General features: G+C 44.2%; 1 protein-coding gene across 1 annotated transcript in view; it reads left to right on the top strand.

Moving 5' to 3' along the window:
• The window catches only part of MEI1 (meiotic double-stranded break formation protein 1), a gene marked incomplete at its 5' end in the record, with an annotated part of 62,350 nt that overhangs the window by 19,024 nt on the left and 22,190 nt on the right, over window positions 1-21,136 (top strand). The window contains 7 exons of the mRNA XM_081058194.1: window positions 324-465; window positions 2,054-2,165; window positions 5,599-5,659; window positions 6,674-6,771; window positions 7,784-7,952; window positions 11,608-11,755; window positions 16,607-16,882. Coding sequence (XP_080914320.1) covers window positions 324-465; window positions 2,054-2,165; window positions 5,599-5,659; window positions 6,674-6,771; window positions 7,784-7,952; window positions 11,608-11,755; window positions 16,607-16,882 — 1,006 coding nt within the window. The remainder of the gene's footprint in view (window positions 1-323; window positions 466-2,053; window positions 2,166-5,598; window positions 5,660-6,673; window positions 6,772-7,783; window positions 7,953-11,607; window positions 11,756-16,606; window positions 16,883-21,136) is intronic.

The following is a 21,136-nucleotide window of genomic DNA, read 5'->3' as shown; positions in this document are numbered from 1 at the left end:
CTCCTGATCTGCTGAGAGGGACACTTTACTTGGACCCTGAGCTCAGGCATCCCTCTAGGACAGGGGTGTGCAAACTTTTTTCAACGGTTTTCACAAGGGCCATATGCGGTAAAATACATAAACAGCCGGGCCACTCACTTGAGGTGAAGTACGTATTGCCTCACCTGGTTTATTTAAGTAAACTAAATATATTTTGGGATTTGCTGTGGGCCAATTAACAATGGATCGCGGGCCGCAGTTTGGACACCCCTGCCCTAGGAGGATGCTTCTAACCTTTTTGTTACATAGGTAGTAGTGGATATACTCACACTTTGATTCCTCAGGTTGGCTGTGGAATTCCAGAACGAGCCTTCAGCCCAGGAGAATCCCTTCACAGCTCCCAGTGCCGAGAAGGAAGACACCTTGGAGGCCTTCTCAGAATTTCTTCTCAGTGCCTGTGATTCCATTTGTATCCCCATGGTGATGGTGAGTTCCCCTGAGCCACGGACAGAAATAAGGCTGGGAAGGAGAAGAATGTAACAGTGAGCCAGGCCTAGAGATGCAAGGCAGTGATCCCTCAACTGGACCTTCGGAGGGTCTCAACAGGGTTGTTCTTGCAGCCACTTTTTATTTGGTTTTAAAAATAAAGTGTAGTGTTTCACTGTAAAACTGATAGATGCCTCTGAAGAAAAAGAAGAAAGCAGTAATAATAAAGTAATAAATAGGTAGTGCTTATGGAGTGATAAGTACCTTACAGTCATTACCCAATTTGGTCATCCCAATGATCCCGTGAGATGGGTGCTGTAATTTCCCCAATTTAAAGATGAGGGTGTCATATCCTATGTTATAAAGCAAGTGCCTGACGGTGCTGAGATTTGAAACCATTATCCTTCTGAATAGTCAAGAGCAGTGGTGAATGTCTGTGATCCAGGCTTCACTTACGAACACATATATGTGTTCTGTAAAATGAGAATGGCCGCTCTGAAGAGAGACCTGGTCTGGAAGGGCTTCCTTTTGAGCTGACTTGAGATGGAGATGGTAGGAAGGTCTGGGTCCAGAGCTGTTGACTGTTCAGCTGACCTTGAGTGAGTCCTGTCGTGTTTGAGGTTTGAACATCCTGTGAGCCTGTGAAGAGTCCCTGTTGGTGGGAACAGGCACCTGGGAACAGTAGGTGGCAGCAGGGAGGCAGGCTCTGGTTCTCACAGGAGAGAACCCCTTTTCCTTGAGGAAGTCTGTCAGCCAGCATTCCAGGGACTTCAGGTGTGGATCTGTCAGGAGCCATGTTTGCAGCCCTGACGGGCACACAGGAACTGGGGCAATTCACATTGGAGTCCTCATCTGCTCTGCCTTCCTTCTAGACCTGTAAAGCTTTAGAGCTAGATCTAGAATTAGATCATAGGATTATTATTCTTGCTTTCCGCTTTTCCGTATTTTACATATTTTCTTTAATGAGCATGTATTTTCTATTTTTAGAAAAATGGTTTAAAAATGAGAGGAAAGATATCTTTAAGAACCATGTCTCTGAGGCCCCAGCTATTTATTGATAGGGAACTGAGACACTGAGAGGGGACGGGTGACTGACCCAGGGGCATATAGCACTTTGTGCAGTGCTTGAACTAGAGTCCAAGTTTCTCTCAATTCAGAGCTCTGTCTCCATCAGGCTGCGTCATGACTCTGTTCAAAGATCACATGAAAAATAAATGTGAAGGCAGTTTGTAAACTGTATTATTATTACGGCTGTAGTAATAGACACATGAGTGTCACCCTGCATCATTGTTGAAGGTACTTCTTACACATCAGATCTCATTTGTGTCTGGGAGCTAGGACTTGTTGTTATTCCCATTTTACTCTCTGATGCAGAGGCCCAGGAAGGTAAAGTATCTTACACACTTTATTAAGTGGGGGATGTAAGCCTTGGAGGTAGGCTTGTGACTTCAGGTTCCCTAGCTTTTCTTGTCCCCTTCAAGTGAAAGGGTTTAGTCTATTGTTCCAGATTTGAAGCCAGTTTTGCTGATGATTTTTCTTCAGAGGCTCAGTCCTGGCAGACTGTGTTCTCCCTCCTGGTTCTTTGCAGAGGCACTTGGAGCAGGCCACTCACCCAGCCTTGATGGAAGTGTTCTTCTCAATTCTACATAGCCTTTTGGTCATCGTTCCCCACATGAAGGAGAAATTCTCCAAGAAGCTTGGTAGGTAGCAAGCAAGTGTGGAAGTTGGAGGAGAGGCGGGCATCTCAGGCAGCTGCTCAGGTACTCAAAGAGCATAACCTGTGGATGGGAAGTTTACGTATTTGTTCAGAATCAATGTCCATGCTCGGCCCAGGGCTGAGTGGGAGGGAATATCATCCAGAAAGCAAAGTCCTGAAGGGCAGTTCTCAAGTTTGTTGGTGCTTCTCTGAGTGTCAAGGAGGTGCTAGTTCAGAGCCCCCAACACACACCTCTTCCCACATTGCTGTCATTCTCCATATTCCCTCAGACCTCTGACTCCTGAGCACTGAATGCCAGAAGTACCTCCAGTCATTGTGACAACTGAAAAGTGTCCCCACATACTTTCGAATGCCTTTAGGGGAGTGGTAGCCCTCTGTGTGAAAGCTGATATCTAACTATATATCAAAGTGCCTTCTTAAAATTGAACCCAAGTGGCTATTGACTCCGTTAGCCTTCTCTGGGCCTTCTTGTATCTGTGTATTCTCTTCCCTCATTACTCCTTTTTTCTCTCTCAAATGTAAACCCTCCTTTCCCACTTCTCCAGTTTTCACCCTATAAATAGCCTGATCTGCATAATAAGCCCAGGAATCAGAGCCAGCCTTCTTTTTCTTCCTTAGAAAGTGGTTGTGATGGTGAGAATGGGCCGCGACTAGCCAAGTGCAGAAAGGAGTAGAGAAAGGTGGTAATCATTGCTAACTAATACTAACTGACATTTATTAAGTTCTCAATGTGTGTAAGTATTGTTTTAACTGTTTTACATGTATTAATTCATTTAGTTCTCAGAAAAAACCCAGACAGTATGTATTGTGGTTACCCTCATTCTACTGATGAGCACACTGAAACTCAGGAGAAGTTGAATGACTTGTCCAAGGTTACGCTGGAGGTGATATGCCCAGGATGCAAACTCCGGGAATCTGGCTCTCAAGGCTGCTTTCTTAACCTCTGTGCTATGCTTGCCTCTTATCATTATTACTTAATGTCTTTTATTCCTGTCACTTAGCATGCAGTGAAAAGTCTGCCTTGAAAAGGTGGTCAGGGCTCAGTCATGTAGGACCCTGTTGGTCATGTGAGAAATTTGGACTTTATCCTAGGAGCTCTGAGTCCTGAAAAGGGGAGTGACATGCTCAGATTTCTGTTTTAGAAAGTTCCTTCTTGGAGCAAGGTGGGCCATGAGTTAAAGGAAGGCAACATTGCATTAATTCGGGAGGGTGGTAGGTACTAAGGTAGTGTTGGGGGCATGGGACAGTGGATGTAGGGTATGAGGGAGAGGGAGCAGTTGCGGGTAATGCTTTGGCTTCTGGCTGCCATCTAGGTGGGTGCTGGTGGTTTTTATTGAGAGGAGACTCGCTGGAGGAAAATCAGATTTGGGAAGGCAGGAGAGGATGTGATCAGTTTGGGTCAGGGTGAGTGTGAGATGCCTCTGAGATGTCCCGGTGGAGATGTTAGGTAGGTAACTGACTATGTGTCTGTCTGAAGTCAGGGGAGAGATCTGGTCTTCAGATCGAAAGTCGTAGCTGGTCTTTAGATGTAAAGTCGTGAGCATCCAGCCTTCCATTCATTCAACAAATACTTGTTGGCCACCTACTACATGAAAGGCGCTGTCCTAGGGCTGAGGCTGTAGCAGTGGACAGAACAGAGCCCTGTCTTCGTGGGGCTGACTTTCTGGTGGGGAGCAGGTGAGATTCCTCAAGGGTGAGTGTGTAAAACGAGGTGATCAAAGGGACCAAGACAAAATAAGAGCAACATTTAATGGTCAGGAGGAGCCTGGTAAGGAACAGCTAGAGAAGTAGGAAGAAAAATGGAAGAATATGACATTAGGGAAGCCGAGGAAAGAGAGCTTTGTAGATTAGGGAGTGGTGGGGGGTCAGATGCATCCCAGAAGTCAAGACGAGGACTGAAAAAACATAATGGATGTTTGGCATCACGGAGGCTGTTGGTGACCTGGGCCAGAGCAGTTTCTGCAGAGCGGTTGACGTGGAATTCCGACTGCAGTGAGTTGAAGAGTGAGCGTGAGGTGAGGCAGGAGGGCCAAGACAGACAACGCTTTTGACAAGTTTGTGTGAGCGGAGGGGAGAAATAAGGGGATAATTGGAGGGGGACATGAAGTTAGGAAGGGCTTTTCTACCTCCTAAGACTGGAAACACTTAATCTGATTAGCAGCTGATAGGATGCAGCAGTAGAGAGCCTCTTGGGTAATCAGCAGAGCAAGGTTTTTGGGAAGGAGAGGGGCCAGGATCCAGAACTGGGGAGCCAAGGGCATGCTTTCTTGCAGTTGTAATTTTGATTTGGGATTTTGAGGGAGTTTCTGATTGATGCTCTGGGTCCCGGGGAAGTCCCTTGTCACAGTTTGGAGGGATCTTTGTTCTTTCCAGGAAAACAACAGAGCCCAGGAAACCCTTAGGAAGCAATTCCAGGTATCGAGTGAGTGGGAGCTTATAGGAGGGGTTCGGAGGCTGTGTTGAAGAGGGGAAAAAGCAGGACCTTTGTTGTTAGCACAGTCGGTTGGCATTCTTACTTGTCCCTTACTTGTTTATTGACATTGGGCAAATTAATTTTCTTATCTCCAATGTCCTCAGAACATACTGATAATAATGAGAATAACAAGGAGATAACAAGGTGATAATAAATGAGATAACAAGTAGATTTCCTGAATGACTCACCCATTTAGACATTGTGACAACTGACACTCTTTCCTTCCTTTCATCCACTATTCCTGCCTGCCATACTTCAAGGGCCAAGGCGATCTAGTCTTGGTGAGCTGGATGGGTGCAACTTCAGAAGTGTAGATCTCTAGGGGACAGTGATAGAGAAAGGCTGTTTATGGGGAGATCTCTGCAGCATGGAGCCAGATAGTGTAGCATAAGGGGCCCAACCTGCAAGAGAGAAGAGGGAAGCAGGCCCTGTGAGCCAAGAGTAGGGCAGAGGGCTGGAGTCGGGGGTGGAGAAACTCTGGGTTCCTGAGAGACTGGGCCCCGAGGAGCCCTTCTAGTGGGCGAGCTCGGCGCCCCCTCCCTGGGGGAATCATATGTTAAACTACTGTACCAGAAAATGGCTGTGACACTCTGAGGGGTGAATTCCTTGCCATATACTTCAGCCCCAGGATAAAATAGATTCTTCCCGACACTGGAACTGGTGCGATGGGATCTCTTGCTGTTGTCCTTATTTGAAATCCTGCCTTTATCTCAGCTTCACAATAACCTGTGAGGGATAAGTATTGAAACTGATTTTCAGAGAGGTTAAATTAGTGTTCCAGAGTCACACTACTAGATAGTGATGGAGCAAAATTTGAACCCAGGTCTGCATGACTCCAAAACTAGTACTCTTTGGTACCACCCAGGATCTCTGGTATCATTTGGGAATCTCTGTAACAAGTCTGGTTTAAACTGCTCTCTGCTTTCTTCCCACTTTTTCCAAGCTGCCTCATCCTTCATACGACTAACTCTGGAATTGAAGGCCAGGTTCTGCAGTGGCCCAAGGTATGTATGGTCCCAGGCAAAATTAGTGACCAAGGAGCCAGCGTCCTTCTTGACTACACAAGTGGATATTCTGATGGTGTGGTTTATAGGACCGAGGGCGGGGGGATTGACACAGTGTCAGAATTACTCAGCAACTGGTAGTATGAGCTGGACTTGCTTCTATATAACTTTGGTTTAATCTGATTCTGGTAAGGCTCTCATTTCATGTGATAATGGGATGGGTGTCTATGACATCAAAACTGGGAGGTTCATAGAGGTCATTTGTCTAACCTCTTATTTTACAAATGGAGAAACTAAGGCCCTCAGAGGATAAGAAATGCAGTGTTTATCAAGACAGTCAAGCTCTAGTTGCCACCCACCCAGCAATTCCAGAGGAGACACTCTCTTGTTCAAAGTCGAGAGGTTGCTGCCTCAGTCTGTCTTGTTTGTTTCTAGAGCAGCCTTCTCTCTACCTTCCCATTTATGATTTGCCACCTGTCTCTGCATTTACTTGGCAGGTTCCATTTATTACTACCTATAGCCGGCAAAGTGACTGAAGTGCAGTATCTAACTCTCCTTCCATATTTCCGAATAGAATACCCAATGTTCAAGAGAAAATATAGGGATCCGTCTGGATTCAAAGTCACAGTTTTGGATGTTTGTAGTTCTTCTTGAGTACCCATCTTGGGTTCAACAGCTGTCTTTCTAGTACTCCCCAGCCCTTTCCTGACCACTGCATACTTTTTTGTTTGTGTGTGTTGTTAAATTGGTACTTAGTAGCCCTCCTTGATTTATTTTTTCAGCAAATTTTTAGTGAATACCTATATGGGCTGAGTGTCTAAGGTACAGCTGTGGGCAGCAGGTTCCATGTTTACTTTTCACAGCTACCTCTGGACCTCCTCTACCAGGGCCACGGTTAGAATTTCACTGGGCTCTGGCACAAAGCAGTGGAGCCCCGGTACGTGGTAGGGATAATGTCCTGGTCAAAGTAGCAATGTCCTCTCTCTTGTTCTCTCTTCCTTGTCTCCCTCTAAGTCACTCAGCCCTAAACCAGGCATGTTCTAGTTTCCTCTACTACTTGTGCACCAGCCTCCTCTCAGCTCCAGAGAAGACAGAACCACCTTCCCAAGAAGGTAAGATGCTGCCATGTGACCACTCATGAGATCCGTGCTGGTCTTTTAGAGTCTGGATGCCTGTGGACTGGCTGGGTAGTGAGTCAGTCCAGTAATAAGATCCCTTTGCTTAAAGCTGCCCAGAAGAGCCATGGAATCTTGGAATGATGGACCAATAGGCTGATTTTTAGGGAGGTGAGATAATAATCAGAAAATGATGGAATCCAAGGCTCCTGGACCCTAAGTCTCTAAGGGTTGAGAAAAGGACCCTAAAGCTCATCAAGCCCAATTCCTTTATTCAAATTTTCAGCTCTGTGGTCCTTTTCTTTCATACTCTTTAGTGTTAAAATACCCTTTCTTTCAGCCTGCTCTCAGGATAAAATCCGAATTATTTACTCAGCATTCAAGGTGTTGCGCAGTCTCGCTACAAATTACATCGCACAGTTCCACAACTCCTGACACTCCACATCTATTCACTGGAGCTCCAGTCACACTGACCTCCTTGCCGCTGCATAAACACGACATGTCCTCTTATGCCTCTGGGCCTCTGAACACCTTGCTTCCTTTCCCCAGGATTCTCTTCCCTTCCTTCTCTGCTTGTTTTCTGCTCACCCTCCACAGTTCCCTTGTCTTTGAGCTTGCTCTCCCCACTCCAGGAGGTGTGAGGCACTCCCTCTTCCGTATTTGAACATGGCACTGATCACATGTCCTGCAATTATCTGTCTCTATCTGTTTTTCCCCACCAGCTGCCAGCTCCTGGAGGTAGGGCCAGTGTCTCACAGCCTGGCCTAGAGTAGCCACTCAGTGAACATTGGTTAAATGAATGAATGAATCCATGTCCTTCCTTGTGTTACCTTTAGTCTCTCCTGGTAGGCTAAAAGCTGCATCAAGGAAGAGGGGATTCTGATTTCCTTTCACCCTGCATGTACCCTAGCTACCCTGTGCAGTATTCTTCATGTAGTAGATATTCATGTGCTCATTACCTGCTCTCCAGTGTTCCCTGTGTGGCTTCCTCCCACTTGTTTCCTCCCAGAGCTCTCTGCAGTGTCTGAACTCCTGCAGCACGGGCTGCCCCACGTAAGCAGCAGAAGCCCTGAAAGCCTTGCCTTCCTGTCGGATTGCCAATATGTGGAGGGAGTTGCTCGCCAGAGGCAGTACTGCATCCTGCTCCTCTTCTACCTGGCCTACATGCACGAGGACAGGTCTGTGCTCAGAGCTGGTGGCCGGCACTGGGTTCTGGGGTTCTGGGACCCACGTCTGTAGCCCATTTCGGCTCTGTAAATATTTACAGAGGCATCCTCTCCAAGCCTGGTGCTGGGCAGTGGGCACTCAGAGAGAAGTGAGAAATGGGTGTATTACCGAGGGGCTCACATCCTGGAGGGGGGCAGTGCTGAGACAGAGGCCTAGAATGCTAAGGAGGGTTCCTTTGTATCCTTGAGCGTGTTGTTTGTGCACAGAAAATAATAATTTCGGTCATTTACTTTGGTTTTAAGAATTACTATACAATTTAATAAAATTTCAAACTCAAAGGACTATTCTTCCTTAAGCTTTAAAAAATGATTTATTGAGGTAAAATTCACATAACATAAAATTAAGCACTTTGAAGTGAACAATTCAGTGCGTTTAGTATATTCAAATGTTATGCGACCACCAAATCTGTCTGGTTCCAAATATTTCCATCCTTCCAAAGTAAAGCCTCCTACCCATTAAGCAACCACTTCCCGTTCATTCTTCTGCTCAGCTCCTGGCAACCAGCATTCTGTATTCTGTCTCTATGGATTTATTTATTCTGAATATTTCCTATAGATGGAATCATATAATATGTGACCTTTTGTGACCTTCTTTTTCAGACTTATCCAGCTAGCCTAATGTTTGTAGCATATATCACAACTTCATTCTGTTTTATGGCTGAATAATATGTCATTGTATGTATGTATATTCTACCATTTGTTCATTTACCCATTGATGGGTATTTGGGCTGTTTCTACCTTTGGCTATTGTGAATAGTAATGCTGTCAAGATGTGTGCGCATGTATTTGTTTACTTATTTTCTAATCCTTTTCTGTACGTACCAGCAATAGAACTGAGGAGTCATATGGTAGCACTATGTTTAACTTTTTGAGGAACTTCCAAATTAGTTTCATAGGATTGCACCATTTTATAATCCCACCAGCAATATTTGAGGGTTCCATATCCTTGGCAACATTTGTTATTTTCTAGCATTTTGATTATAGCCATCCTAGTGGGTGTGAAGTGGTTTTTGCATTGTGGTTCATGTTGACCATCGTTATTGACCATTTGTATATCTTCTTGGAGAAATTCAGATCTTTCACCCATTTTTTTTTAACTCAGTTGTCTTTTATTGTTGATTTGTGAGAGTTCTTTATATGTTATAGGTACAAGTTTCTTATCAGTTGTATAATTCACAATTTTCTTCTCTCTTTCTGTTGGTTGTCCTTTCACTTTCAAGATGATGTCCTTTGAAGCACAAAGGTTTTGTTTTTGTTTGCACAAAAGTGTTTTATTTTGATGAAATCAAAATTTAATTTTGATTAAAGTTGTCTGTTTTTTCTTTTGTCATTTTTGCTTTTCGTGTTGATTCTAAGAAACCATTTCTAAACCAAGATCATGAAGATTTACTCCAGTATTTTCTTCTACAGTTCATTTATTTTATAATTTTAGCTCTTACCTATAGATTATGATTCATTTTGAGTTAATTTTTATGTATGGTATGAAGCAGGGGTCCAACTTCATTTTTTTTGCTTGTCGCTTAAGCACCACTTGTTGAAAACACTATTCTTTCCCCCATTGAATTGTCTTGACACCCTCATTGAAAATCACTTGACTCATGTGATTCTTTAAAAGTTTTTTTCTTATTTTTAAAATCATGCATATTGTGAAAATTCAAGTAACATGGTTGGGTATACAAAGTTAAAATACTTCTCTATACACCTGCCAGAGTTAGCTACTGTTAGGTACCTTCTGTGAACTCGGCTGTGCATTAACAAACACATAAATGCTCCTTTTAAAAAATATACAGAATGGGGTATTATGTACGATTTTTAACTTGCTGGTTAACTTATACCTTGGACATCTTTCCATGTTAGTACATGTATTAATAAGTCTATCTTATTCTTTTGATAGCTGAATTCTTTTGGTAACATAATATTTATATTATGGCTATTGAATTTTACTTTTTAAATAAACATTTTATTTTGGAGTAATTTAGATTTATAGAAAAGTAGCAAAGAATACAGACATTCCCTTATACTCTTTCCCTATTTCTCCTAATGCTAACTATGGTACATTTATCAAAGTAAGACACCAACATTGGTACATTATTATTTCTTCTAATTGTATTAATGCAGTAAAATACACGAACGTAATATTTACCACTTTAGCCATTTTTAATGCACAGTTCAGTAGTATTAAATATGGTCATAATGTTTTGCTACTGTCACCACCATCCAGTTCTTTTGGATCTATAACCAGAAGTGGAATTGCTAGATCATCTAGTAGTTTTATTTTTAAGTTTTTGAGGAAATACCACGCTGTTTTCACAGCGACTGTGCCATTTTACATCCTCACCAACAGTGCACAAAGGTTCCAATTTTGCCACGTCTTTGCCAACACTTGTTATTTCCTGTTTTTCTGATCAGAGCCATTTGAATGGACGTGAAGGTGTCCATCTCACAGTTTCGGTTTGCATTTCTCGAATGACTGGTGACGCTGAGCATCTTTTCATGTGCTTATTGGCCATTTGTGTGTCCTTTTTGGAGAAATGTCTATTCAAGTCCTTTGCCCGTTTTTGAATCAGATTGATATTTTTTATTGTTGAGGTTTAGGAGTTTTCTATATATTCTGGATATTAATTCCTTATCAGATATATGATTTGCAAATAATTTCTCCCATTCTGTGTGTTGCCTGTTTACGCTGTTGATAGTGTCTTTTGATGCACAAAATTTTAAAACTTTTACAAAGTCCAATTTGTCTATTTTTTCTTTTCTTGCCTGTGTGTTTGGTGTCATATCCAAGAAATTGTTGCCAAATCCAATGTGCTGTTTTTTTTCCTCCCAAGAGTTTTATAGTTTTAGATCTGGATCCATTTGGGGTTAATTTTTTTATGTTGTGTTAGGTAACTGTCCAACTTCATTCTTTTGCATGTGATACTCAGTTTTCCTAGCACCCTTATTGAAAATCATTTGACCAAATATGTGAGGGTACAATACTATTAACTGAACTTTATTTAGAGTTCACCAGTTTTTCCTCTACTGTCCTTTTTCTGTTCTAGAAACAATCCAGGATACCACATTGCATTTAGTGTTACCCATTTAAAAAAATTTTGGGGGGGGTACTTAATATGATAGGTGAGACATACCCGTGGTAAAAAATTCAAAAGGTATGAAAGGATGTGTAGTAAAAAGTCTGTCTCCTTCTTACCCCATCTCCCTTGTGTGTACGTGCATAGAGGTCTCCCTCCCCCAGAAACTAGCCATTGAACACACAGACGTTTACTGATAAACACAGGAAGAGAGGAGTGGACTGGCTGTCAGAGCAGGGCCTCTTACTCCAGAAGTAGCATCCTTCTTTTTAACAGTGCTGGTCCTGCTGGGTGACGGTTCACTTTCTAGGTGTGAATGATGAGTCTCTGGTCCCTAACAGAGCCTTGCACAACGCATAGAAGCATGTGCTGTGCGGGTGATAATGCTTTGTAAGTATATATGTAAGTATATACGCTCTTTGTGTGAGGTGTCATTAGGCTGTGGGTATGCTGGGGCAAAACGACAATGGCAGGAGGATGTGGCAAGGCTGAATAGCAATCTCAGCCTTTCTCACTCAGACCTATTTGGTCCACAGGTTTGTCTCAGAGGCAGAGTTATCTGTGGCTGTGCAGAGCTTCCTTCTGTCTCTGCAGGACCAAGGTGAGCACCCTCCTCTTACCGTCTTCAGAGCCTCCATCTATCTGCTTGCAGTCTGCCAGGACGAAGACGATGCACTACACGAGGTATGGGCCAGAAAGCCTGGGGCTCCTCCTCCTCCACCTCTTCACATTAGGGTTCCTTGGGAGACCAGAGTGTTATATACAGAGGGTGCCAAAAAATGTATACATATTTTAAGAGAGGGAAAAAAACTATTAAAATTGTAATACAGGGGCTGGCCCAGTGGCCCAGGTGGTTGGAGCACCGTGCTCCTAACTCCGAGGTCACTGGTTCGATTCCCACATGGGCCAGTGGGCTGCGCCCTCTACAGCTAAGATTGTGAACAATGTCTCTCCCTGGAGCTGGGCTGTGGTGAGCAGCCGGAGGTTGGTGTGAGCTGCCATGGGCTAACTGTGTGCTGCCAGGAGTGGCCGATGGCCGGCATGAGTGGCCGGCAGCCATCGTGAGCGGCTAGCAGCCAGAGAGAGCTGCTGTGACGGGCGACCGGCGACCAACTGCCTCAGCCAGGGGGAGCGCAAGGCTCATAATACCAGCATGAGCCAGGGAGCTGTGTCCTACACAACTAGATGGAGAAACAGTGGCTTGAACTGGAGTGGGAGGGGAGGCGGAAGAAGGGGGGAAAAATTATAATGCAATGAATGACGCTAGCATTCATTTGACTAATGCTATGTTTTGCGCAAACGTCATACTACACACTTCAAAAAGTAATACATAGATAATATCTCTTAAATTGTGTACTTTTTTGGCACCCCTGGTGTATAGAGAAGGGGGGTCGCAGAGTGGGTTGGGGAGAGAGAGAGAGGGAGAGTTGGGGGAGTTGAAAGGGGTAGGGTGCTGACACCTACAGAGCCTACACCATTTAGCTAATTCTCTCAACCGTCCTGGGAGGCAGAGATTATTATTTCCATTTCCATTTTACAGATTTAAAAAAATTGAGACATGAGTTAAAATCACTTTCTCTAGGTCACACAGTTAATTGGTGGGTGCCAGGATGCCAATCAGATTTGACCAACTCCCAATGCTCTTTTCTTAGTATCAACTCTGGTTTGTGCAGGATGAGAGAAGTGTGAGATATTTCCTTCTGGTAACAGTTTGTCAAACAAAGTGGGTTGCTGGGACCCAGATCATTGTTAATCAGATCGCTTTTATGGTGGTTGTGTGTGTACAAGTTTTCTCTCTCTAGCTTCTTTGTAAACTCTTGGGGATCAAGGACTGTGTTTAATTCATCATGGAATCTCTCATTTTTCATTGACGATTGCTTCTATTTCTTAGATGTGGACCCTTCAGCCTCAACCTAACGATACTCTTCCTTCATTGACTATTAATTTTTCCTCTTTTTAATTACTGTTGAGGCAAATGTGATGTAAGTGAACCTGGTTTAATTTGAATGGAAGCAGGAGGGTATAGTGGAAGTGTGTATGTTTTCAAGTAAGATAGATGTACGTATACAATGTCTTATTGTCTCTCTTTTTGTGGTATTAACAGCCATTGGTGATCATTGCCTTGATCTATTAATTCATTAGGGATTGCAAAACAATAATATCCTAATTCTGTCATTCTCTCTTTGTTTATTAACTGGAACACTTGTATAAAAAGAAACTTGCCCACTAACTATTTGGATACTATGAATGGTAGATTGTATAGGAAGCATAGGTTGAATGTTTGATTCTTTCTCTTTAATTACCAGTTTTCAAAAAAAATGAGTTGGTTGCCTAGCATTCTCCAAAGGTGACCAAAGAGATTTTTTAGTATTGTTATGAACTCATGGATTTAAAAATATTTGATATGTTTCAATCCAGTGAAGTTATTATGCTTCTGAGGCTCACACTGTTCTACCTTTGGCCAGTAAGAGCCTATTCATGGTAATTCCTGAGTCCTTTTCGTACAACCCTAGTATTCTTTGATAGAGGATGAGCTTTCTAGTGTGAGGATCCCCAATAGTTAGAGTGTGGGTGTCTCTGGGGACTTGGACATTTCAGAGTATCAGGCCCTACCTATTCCTGGAAGCTCTTCCTTTTTAGTAACTTCTGTCCAGGTTTTTTTTTTTTTTTTTAAAGTAATTGCGGTTTTTGCAATTTAACCTTTTTTTTTTTATTGGGGAAGAGGAACAGGACTTTGTTGGGGTACAGTGTGTACTTCCAGGACTTTTTTTCCAAGTCAAGTTGTTGTCCTTTCCATCTTAGTTGTGGAGGGTGCTGTTCAGCTTCAAGTTGTTGTCCTTTTCAGTCTTAGTTGTGGAGGGCGCAGCTCAGCTCCAGGTCCAGTTGCCAGTTTCTAGTTGCAGGGTACGCAGCCCACCATCCCTTGCGGGAGTCGAACCAGCAACCTTGTGGTTGAGAGGACACGCTCCAACCAACTGAGCCATCCAGGAGCTCAGCGGCAGCTCAGCGGCAGCTCAACTCAAGGTGCCATGTTCAATCTTAGTTGCAGGGGGAGGAGACCACCATCCCGTGCGGGACTCGAGGAATCGAACTGGCATCCTTGTGGTTGAGAGCCCACTGGCCCATGTGGGAATTGAACCGGCAGCCTTCGGAGTTAGGAGCACGGAGCTCCAACCGCCTAAGCCACCGGGCCGGCCCCAACTTCTGTCCAGTTTGATCAGCATTTCCTAAGCCCTTGAAAACTTCTCAGATAAATAAGCACATGATTTTTTTAAAATTTGCTTCTCAACATTTTAGCAACTCAACCAATATGGATTGACCACTTGATATGTGCTAAGTGTCACATGGGGCCCGGACAGGGTTGAGGTGAATCAAACATGTTCTCTGCCCTCAGGGAGCACCGGTTTGCCAGGAGAGACAAAAAGGAAAATCTCCCATTAGGTAGGCAACAACAGCAACGAATGCTTTCCTGGATCCTGAAGGACTGGCCAAGAGCTACGAAAGCACATGGGGAGAGAGACTGTATTTACTAGTTGTCAGGGGAGGCTTCCTGGAGGAGACTGAGAAGGGAGAATTTTCAGGTTGAGAGGACAGCAAGATTAAGATATAGAAGTGGGAAGTTGCCCAGTCTATACATTCAAGGAAGGAAGCCTGGTTTAGCGTGCCTTTGCTAAGTCATGGGAGACAGTGAAGAGAAGCCAGAAAGGTACACTTATGTTTTTAATAATGCTCGAAAATGAAATTAAGAAAACAATTCCAGGGGTGGCCGGTTAGCTCAGTTGGTTAGAGCGCGGTGCTCTTAAGAACAAGGTTGCCGGTTGCATCCCCACATGGGCCACTGTGAGCTGTGCCCTCTACAACTAGATTGAAACAGCTACTTGACTTTGAGCTGATGGGTCCTGGAAAAACACACTTAAAATAAAATTTTTAAAAAGTTAAAAAAAGAAAGAAAGAAAACAATTCCATTTACAATAGCATCAACAAATAATATACATAGGAAAAAATTTACAAAAGAAGTGCAAGGATTTATACACTGAAAATTACAAAACGTCATTGAAAGAAATTAAAGAAGACCTAAATAAATAGAAAGACATTCTTCTGTGTTCATGAAACAAGACTTAATAGGCAGTTACAAGATAAGTAAGTTTTGGGAATGTAATGTACAACACAATGTCTATAGCTAACAAAATTTGTATAATTGAAAGTTGCTAAGAGAGTACATTTTAGAAGTTGTCATCACAAGGAAAACAATTTGCAACTGTGAGCTGATGGACTTAACTTGCTGTGTTAATCATTTCACAGTTGTATACATACATCAAATCCTTATATTGTACACCATAAATTTACACAATGTTATATGTCAATTCTATCTCAATTAAACTGCAAAGGAAAAGAAGACATAATACTGTTCAGATGGCAGTACTCCCCAAATTGATCTGTAGATTCAACACAATTCAGATCAAACTCCCAGATGCCTCTTTTTTGTTTTTCCAGAAATGGATGAGCTGATTCTAAAATTCATACGGAAATGAAAGGGATCCAAAATAGCTAAAACAATCTTGAGAAAGAAGACCAAAGATAGAGTACTCACACTTCTTGATTTCCAAATTTACTACAAAGCTACAGTAATCATGACAGTGTGGTTTTGGCATAAGGATAGACATCTAGATCAATAAACTAGAACGGAGTCCAAAAATAAACTTACATATTTATGGTGAGTTGATTTTCGATGAGGATGTTAGACATTCAACAGGGAAAAAAGAATCTTTTTAACAAATGGTGCTGGAACAACTCGACACTCCACATGCAAAAGAATGAAGTTGGACCCCTACCTCATACTATACAAAAAAATTAGCCCAAAATGGGTCAAAGACCTAAATGAACGGGCCCAAACTATAAACTATAAAACTCTTACATACCATATTAAGGAATTTGAACTTTTTAATACGTGCAGTGGGAAGAGAGAGGATTTTGAGGGTTAATAAATGATTCAACACACCTTCTGCCTTGTCTGTGCCAGGCCCTGTGCCAGCTGCACAGATTAGTCGGCCAAAGCCCCTGCCCTCCAGCAGCTCAGGTCTGGTGTGGGAGGGAGACACATATGCTGACAATTACAACACACTGTGGTGAGTGTCGTTACAGAGCTGGGTTTCTCAGCCTTGGCTCATTAATGTTTTGGTGGCATAATTCTTTCCTGTGGGAGGCTGTCCTGTGTTTTGTAGGGCATTTAGTGGCATCCCTGCTCCCTCCCACTAGATAGATGCCAGTAGCACTCCCCCAGTCAAGACCATCCAAAATAGCTAAGCATTTCCGAATGTCCCTGGGGAGCACAATCATCCCCAGATGCGCACCGCGGTCATGAAGTAAGCACAGTGAGGTTTTCTTCTCCCAGGAGGGCCCTGGGATGAGCCTGTGAAGGTGTCCTGGAGTATGGAGATGCCAGTACAGTGCTTCCCAGTCACGTCTTGGCTGTTTGTCAGGCTCTCTTGGGTCTCCTGCAAGCTGTGTGTAGCCTGTTTCTTTCTTTCTCTCCAGCTTGTGGTCAGTGCCATCAGAAAATTCCTAGAGGGCATCCCGGACCTGCATGTCATCTATACCCACCACCCTCTGCTGCTCAGGTTCTTCCTGCTGCATCCAGAGCTAATGAGCAGGTTTGGGCACCGTGTCCTGGAACTTTGGTTCTCCCGAGAAGAGAGCAGCTATGAGGAGCTGGATGACGTCCCCTCTGCTGGGCAGCCCATGCTTCCCGCCAGCTTGGCAGCCCTGTTCCACATAGTCAGAAGCAGCCCCAGCATCCTGCTTATTTTGCTGGTAGGTGACCACTTGCTCATTTCCACATTTAGCAATGGTAGGCCCTCTCTCTCGGAGCTTTTTTATTGCGGTCAGGAGGCACCAGTCGCTGCTTCTGCCCGCCTCTGGACTTAATGCTGTTTCTGTGTGAGTAGGAGGTCCTTCTGGCTGGTGGGTTTCTGTAAATATATACCCTGTCCTAAGTCTGATGGAGGTCTGCTCACTGAGAGATATGTGCCCCTCCATTGCCCAGGGGATATGACTATGAAATGCTGATCTCAGTCACCATCTCCTCTCACCTCTCTGTCTTTTGCAAGCAGATCCTGCTAAGAAGGGTTTAACGTGGAAGAGAACCCTAGGGCATGAGGATGGAGATGTCTGATTGCAGAGGGACTCGGCCCCTTTTCTGCCATGACTAACCCAATGAGTGGTACCTGTGCAACACCCTCCCTTACGCATTGTTAGAAACCCCAATGCTTTTTTATGAAGTAAGACATCCCTATAATTCCTATCAGGTATATCAGTTAGATAAGAGACTGCCTGTTGTCTGCAGTTTCTAACACACTGACTTTAACTCCACCTTTTTTCTCTCATTCCAGAAAGCACACTGAGAACAAATTAATGAGTGATATTGAGGCAGGGCCCGGCCTTGCAATGTCCTGACCTGGCCTTTCCTTGACCTATAGCTTAAGGATAGCTCATCCCCCTGGACTTGAGCTCAGAATGTCCCATGTCCCACCCAGTTCCCTGTTGTAGAAAATTACCCTGAAATTTATCATTAGTACCCTTAGGCTTATTGATCACAATCTATGGTGGTCTAGCATTCTCTCCCACGTTGTTTCTGGGTTGCTGACTCCACCAGAGAATCACTTGGCCAGAGGGAAGGCTCCTTGCAGATTCTTGGAACCTGTCATGTAGCCTCTGGAGGAACGCCCAGATTTTCCCTTAAACACCCCAACCTGGTCTGAGAATGTCAAGGCAGTTTTTGGAGTTGTTAAATGTTAGGCTATAGTTAGGCCAGGAACAGGAACCTTCTTATCTTCAAAGCCATCTTGCTTTGTACCTTTTACCTGCAGGCTTATATTTGCCTTAGGGCCTGGAGTAGCTGCGTGGAATGTGGAAACCATCTTGTCCAGTCTTGCTTTGTACTTTGTTTCCTAGGGGCTTGTGATCAGGGCCTAGGCGGGCTTGGGCAGTCTGGACAAAGGCCTGGGGGCCAGGGTGTGGAGCCTGGAGGGCTTGGTCGTATTGGAAAGAAACCTTTGGTTGCTAGAGACAATGCAACGAAAACCCCCTGAAGCATTGAAGGGGGAACAACCTCAGTTACCCCCTCCTATAAAACTCCTTACCCCTTTTTGCTCAGAGAGCTTATGGTCTTTTCTAGCCTGACCTCCCACAGCTCAATCACGCCAAATAAATTCTGATAGACCAATTTTGGTCTCTCGCGACTCATTCCTCCGGCCGTGCCTAACATTAACCCGCTGCCTTCTCAGACCACCGGTGCTCTGATAATAAACGCTTATTCTGTGACCCAACTCCTCTGTCGGTCTATTGGCTGAGCGGCGCAGGAAGCACGAACCCCAGACTTGGTTGGCCTCCAGTTTCAATATTATTATAGAGGTAACTGTTGTAATTCACATATTTAAAAAAGTTAATTGTACATTTGACACTTTGTATTTAGTAAGCAATTAGTGGCAGGTCCCAAACTTCAGCACACCAGCACAGAACCACTTGGTTTAGAACCACTGCCTCCAATGCCAGTTCACCTCCTTGGCCCCTTCCTAGTCCAAGAACAGTGACACAGCCCGTGACCATGGGATTCCTTTGATGTTCTTACCATCAACAAACAGGATTCCCTGGCTTTATTGGCGTTATTGTAGTAGAAACAACACCTGCCTGTTACACAGCTCACATCCTTAGGTACCTATATCTGTCCACACTCACACACATGCACATACTCCTCACTCAGACCTACATGTTTGAAACTGGAAGGCAACTGAGTCTGGAGCTCATGCTGCCTGCGCCGCTCAGCCAATAGACAGACACAGGCATTGGGTGACAGAACAAGCGTTTATTACCAGCGCACCGGCGGGCTGAGAAAGCAGCATTCTCAGACCCGCTTAGGGTATTCAAGGGAAAATCAGGGCATTCTCCCCGAGACTGCGTGATGGTCCGGAGGTCTGTTCTTCATGAAGCCGCCCCCTGTCAGCATAACGTTTTGGTGGTGTCAGTCAGCGATCAGGGAACGGTGAGGGGAGTAACCTGGGCAGAATGCTGAGCAATAGAGTTTGCAATTAGCAAGCATATGGGCATTAAGTATGTGCTACCGGGTAATTCTCTAAGGAAAGGAGCCAGGACTGAGGGGAGGGAGGTGACGGGGTGGGCAGGGCATCCCTGAGGCATTCTGAGCTCAAGCCGCAGGACTCCTGTGACAGGGGTCCCAGTTGGGCCACTGCTTCATCGTCACTTCCCATCCCTGAGATTTGTCATCTTGTGAGGTCACACGTGTGTTGGCTTGATAGGGACCGCATTCATGCTTTGGCTTCCTTGGAAAAAAGAAGGAATGGATTAAAAATAAAGCATTAGTGCACAGGGGAGGAAGGCAAGGTGGGACACCAGGAAGAGTATCAATGAACAGCTAAGATATTGATTTTCTTTGCCAGATGAAATATTCAGGGTCAGTTCCTCACACATAGTAGGTACTTTATTTGCTGACCCATTGAATTAGGGGTCTGACAGATCCAAGTCTCTCTCTCTCAAAAAAAAAAAAAAAAAAAAAGAATTCAGATCCTCTGAGAGACATACCAATGATGGTACCTCACTACTTTTTCTTTTTTCCCTTCTTCCACCCCACCGCCTCACTCCGGTTCAAAACGTTGTTTCTCAGTCTAGTTGTGTAGGACACAGCTCCCTGGCCCACGCTGGTATTATGAGCCTTGCGCTCCCTGCTGGCAGGCAGTCAGTCGCCAGTAGTTGGCCTGCCACTCACAGCAGCTCACGGCACTTAATGGCAGCTCTCTCTGGCTGCTGGTCACGCATGCTGGCTGCCGGCCACTCACGCTGGCCACTGGCCTCTCAAGGCAGCACACGGTAGCCCACGACAGCACACAGCAGCCCGCGGCTCACGCCGACTTCCGGCTGCTCACAGCAGCCCAGCTCCAGGGAGAGCTGTTGTTCACAATCTCAGCTTTAGGGCCAACCACCACCCGAGGCGTTCCAACCACCTGGCCCTATTTTTTCTTTTTAAACAGATGAGGAAATAGATTGAGAGAGAGAGATTTGCCCGAGGTCACGAGAGTTGAGATAAAACCTAGATTTTTAATCTGTCTAATGTTTTTTTCAGTTAACTGAGCTAACTCTCAGAACAAGAGAGAAATGAACCCTGATCCAGTGTTCCATCTAAGGGGAGAGCAATTTGAGCACTGGAGATTATTAATCTGAAAATAAAAGGCCAAAGTGAGAGGCAACAAGTGTTTATTGACGTCCAAAAAAATACTTATTGGGAAGCACTGATTCCGACAGAAACCCAAATAGTGTTCCAATTAGGAGGTGAAGGCAAGTGGTATTTATGAGAAAGGGAAAGGGATAACTACTTGAATAGAAGGAATGAAGTTTTAGGGGTGTTAATAAACTAAGAAAGGAATTTCTGTAAGTGTAGATAAGCTAACAGAGTGTTGCAAACTCTAAAGAATGTCTTTTTTTTTTTAAAAAAAAAAAGAATGTCTTTCTTTTCAGTCCTAGTCTTAAGGTCTGCTTCTGTGTTATCTTTGCAAACACTTGTTTGGAATACAACACTGCTTTAGGCCCAGTCCAAAGGTTATTTTGCCCAGTTTTAACATTCTAAAGGTTTGAGGAATAAGACGAGCAAGGCAATTCCTTTGGGATGGCAGCTCGGGCTCCATTTCAGGTGGCTCCGTTTATATTGTTTTTCACAGGATACAGGGAAATATTGGACCTATTCCCTGCCCCTTAGGCTGGTGAGAGAATCAGATACAACAAACCAGTAACAAGTAACTGCTATACTTCAAGTGTGGCAGTAAAGGTTGGGCAGAGAGCTTGGGTGGTAGGGAGGGCAGAAAGGTGTCATATATGCTGATCCTCAAAGGATTTGACAAGTAAAAGGGTTGCCAGGTCAGTCTAGCAGCATGAAAGTGCCTACTGTAATTCAGGGACCGTGAGTGGTCTGGTATCGTTCTGGTATGTCATTGGTGATGAGGTAGGAGCAGGATAGGCAGGAGCAGGTTTTTAGAGGCCTTGAATGCAGTTGCTCACGTT

Source organism: Rhinolophus hipposideros, assembly GCF_964194185.1.
Source record: "Rhinolophus hipposideros genome assembly, chromosome: 9".
Lineage (NCBI taxonomy): Eukaryota > Metazoa > Chordata > Mammalia > Chiroptera > Rhinolophidae > Rhinolophus > Rhinolophus hipposideros.
Note: the sequence above shows the minus strand (reverse complement) of the source record. Positions and strands in the feature narration are given on the sequence as shown.